The sequence below is a fragment of the Chelonoidis abingdonii genome, chromosome 14, assembly GCF_003597395.2.
Source record: "Chelonoidis abingdonii isolate Lonesome George chromosome 14, CheloAbing_2.0, whole genome shotgun sequence".
NCBI lineage: Eukaryota > Metazoa > Chordata > Testudines > Testudinidae > Chelonoidis > Chelonoidis abingdonii.
This window is the reverse complement of record NC_133782.1, coordinates 41,132,647-41,135,509: the sequence shown is the minus strand read 5'-3', so window position 1 is coordinate 41,135,509 and position 2,863 is coordinate 41,132,647. Positions and strand designations below refer to the sequence as shown.

The 2,863-nt window shown below is 46.6% G+C and overlaps 1 protein-coding gene across 1 annotated transcript; it reads left to right on the top strand.

The window, feature by feature from the left end:
• Nucleotides 1-444: 444 nt before the first annotated feature.
• Nucleotides 445-1,401, top strand: LOC116820449 (olfactory receptor 14A16-like). The gene has a single exon (XM_032772922.1). The coding sequence runs from the start codon at nt 445-447 to the stop codon at nt 1,399-1,401; it is 957 nt and encodes a 318-aa protein (XP_032628813.1).
• Nucleotides 1,402-2,863: the final 1,462 nt, after the last annotated feature.

Genomic DNA, 2,863 nt, shown 5'->3' with positions numbered 1-2,863 from the left:
GGTGTTTACCCCCCGATCTATGTGTAGGGAGAGATCACATCCCCTCTCTGCCAGCGTTTTGCTTGGCTAAACAGGCCAAATCCTCTCAGGTTCTGTCTACACTACAAGCTAGGGCTGCGGCTGACACTCATCTGAACATGGGGGGCTCCCCGGCTGTCCACTGGCACAATAGGGTGGCCACTGGTCCTAAGATTGTTGGGCTTTGGGTTGTAATTCATTCCATTTTTATGCTGCATTTTATCAAGCCACATCTCAGAGCAAATTGCCGGGTTAGTGGGAACAGACACCATCTGCTGACCACAAGGGAGGTTCGGCAATTGACACTGAGGGCACAATGCAGCTCACTAGTGTGTGATTGTCAGAGGTGACCTAACCCTTGTCTGTGTCCTTCTCCCCCACTTCCCCTCACGGCATTTAGCAGCCCAGGACATCTTAAGGAGGAAAATGTCCAACCGAACCAACATGACCGAGTTCCTTCTCCTGGGATTCTCTGAGGTTCGGGAGCTGCAGATTTTACACTTCCTGCTGTTTCTAGGGATTTACCTGGTTGCCCTGACAGGAAATCTCCTTGTTATCACCCTTGTAGTGCTTGACTCCCATCTTCACACCCCCATGTACTTCTTCCTGGTGAATCTGTCCATAATAGACCTCGGATCCATCTCCCTCACTGTCCCCAAGTCCATGGCCAATTCTCTATTGAACACCAGGTCGATTTCTTATGCTGGATGTGTCACCCAAGTCTTTCTCTTCATCTTCTTCACTGCGGTTGACTTTGGTTTTCTCACCATCATGGCCTATGACCGGTACATCGCCATCTGCAAGCCACTGCACTACGAGACTATAATGAACAGGAGAGCTTGTGTCCAAATGGCAGTCAGTGCCTGGATCACTGGGGTTCTCCTTTCTACACTGCACACTGGGAACACGTTTGCAATAACTTTCTGTGGCAGCAACACGGTGGGTCAGTTCTACTGTGAAATCCCCCAACTCCTCAAGCTCTCCTGCTCCGACCTGTACCTTGGTGAAGTTGGGGTTATATCCTTTAACGTATTCTTAGGCATAAGCTGCTTTGGTTTTATAATTGTGTCGTATATTCAGATCTTCAAAACGATGCTGAGAATCCCCTCTGGGCAGGGCCGGCAAAAAGCCTTCTCCACCTGCCTGCCTCACCTCACTGTGGTCTCCTTGTTACTTTGTACTTCTGTTTTTGCTTACATGAACCCTGCTTTCAGTTCTCCATCAGGGCAAGTTCTCGTGGTGGGTGTACTTTATTCCGTGGTGCCTCCAATGATGAATCCCATCATCTACGGTGTGAGGAACAAGGCAATCAAAGGTGCCTTGAAGAAACTGACTAGGTGGAGGTTATTCACCAAGAACACAATATCTGGCTTTCTCCCATGACAATGGTTTCATTCTGTGTTTCCTTAAAGATATAATCAAATGATGACATTGTTCTCTCCATGGGAAGGTGATGTGCAATCTTTGCTATACAACATGCTGTGTTTACTCTGGTAATAATCTAGGCTAAGATCACTGAAGTCAGTGGAGTTACTCTAGCTTTACACTTGTCATAAACAGATTTAAAAGTTTATTAGAAAATATTAAAGAAAGGTGATACAAAGAGTTTGATGTGTCAGTCATTGGTCATCGGGGGAAACATACAGAGAATGGGGGGACGCTGGCAATTGGTTATGGTTCAGCATATAACACATACAGCCTGTAATGTCCCCAATCGGGGTAGCCAGTGGGGGGTTCAAGATATAGTAGGGGGCAGTGAGGGTACATCGCTCATAAGTGGGCTACACACAGTCATGGTATGAGTAGCGGGGCGGGTAATGGGACAGGGTGACCCCACGGGTGGAATCCAGATTGGTAAGTTCAGGACTCAGGGGGTACGGTTAGTAGGGAGGGTTGTATAGGGTATCCCCCTCCCGTAAGAGTTCATAGAACAGAAGTACTTCATATATCTTTTGCTTGTAAGGGTTAGCAAGATCAGTGAGCCTGGCTGTCACCTGACCAGAGGACCAATCAGGGGACAGGATACTTCAATCTTGGAGGAGGGAAGTTTTTGTGTATGCTGTTAGAATTTGGTTGTTGTTCACTCTGGGGGTTCAGAGGGACCAGACGTGCAACCGGGTTTCTCTCCAATCTCTCCGGTACAGGCTCTTATAAGTACAAAATAATGAGTGTAGGTAGATAAGGAGAGCTAGACTTTTGTTTTGTTTTATTTTATTTGCAATGTGTATTTGGCTGGAAGGAGTTCAATTTCTATTTTGCTGAAAGGATTTACTTTGTACTTGTATACTTAGGGCTGGGAGGGTATCCCAGTGTCTATAGCTGTAAAGACCCTGTAACATATTCCATCTTAAATTTACAAGATATTTTTACTGTTTCTCTTTCTTTAATTAAAACTTTTCTTGTTTAAGGAACCTGATTGTTTTTTTTATTCTGGTGAGACCCAGGGGACTGGGTCTGGATCACCAGGGAATTGGGGGGAGAGAGAAAGGAGGGAAGGGGAGAGTAAGGTTAATGTTCTTTCTGTGTTAGGATTACTTTCTCCTTAGGGAGAGTCTTGGGGGGGAGAGAGAAGGAGGGGGGAAGTGATGATAAGGAAAAGAAGGAGGGGGGAAGTGAATTTTCCTCTCTGTTTTAAGATTCAAGGAGTTTGAATCACAGTGATCTCCAGGGTAACCAGGGAGGGGAAGTCTGGGAGATGCAACAGTGAGGGAAAGGTTTACTTCCTTGTGTAAGATCCAGAGGGACTGGGTCTTGGGTCCCCGGGGCAAGGTTTTGAGGGACCAGAGTGTACCAGGCCACGGATTCCCTGGTTGGTGGCAGCGCTACAAGTACTAAGCTGGTAATT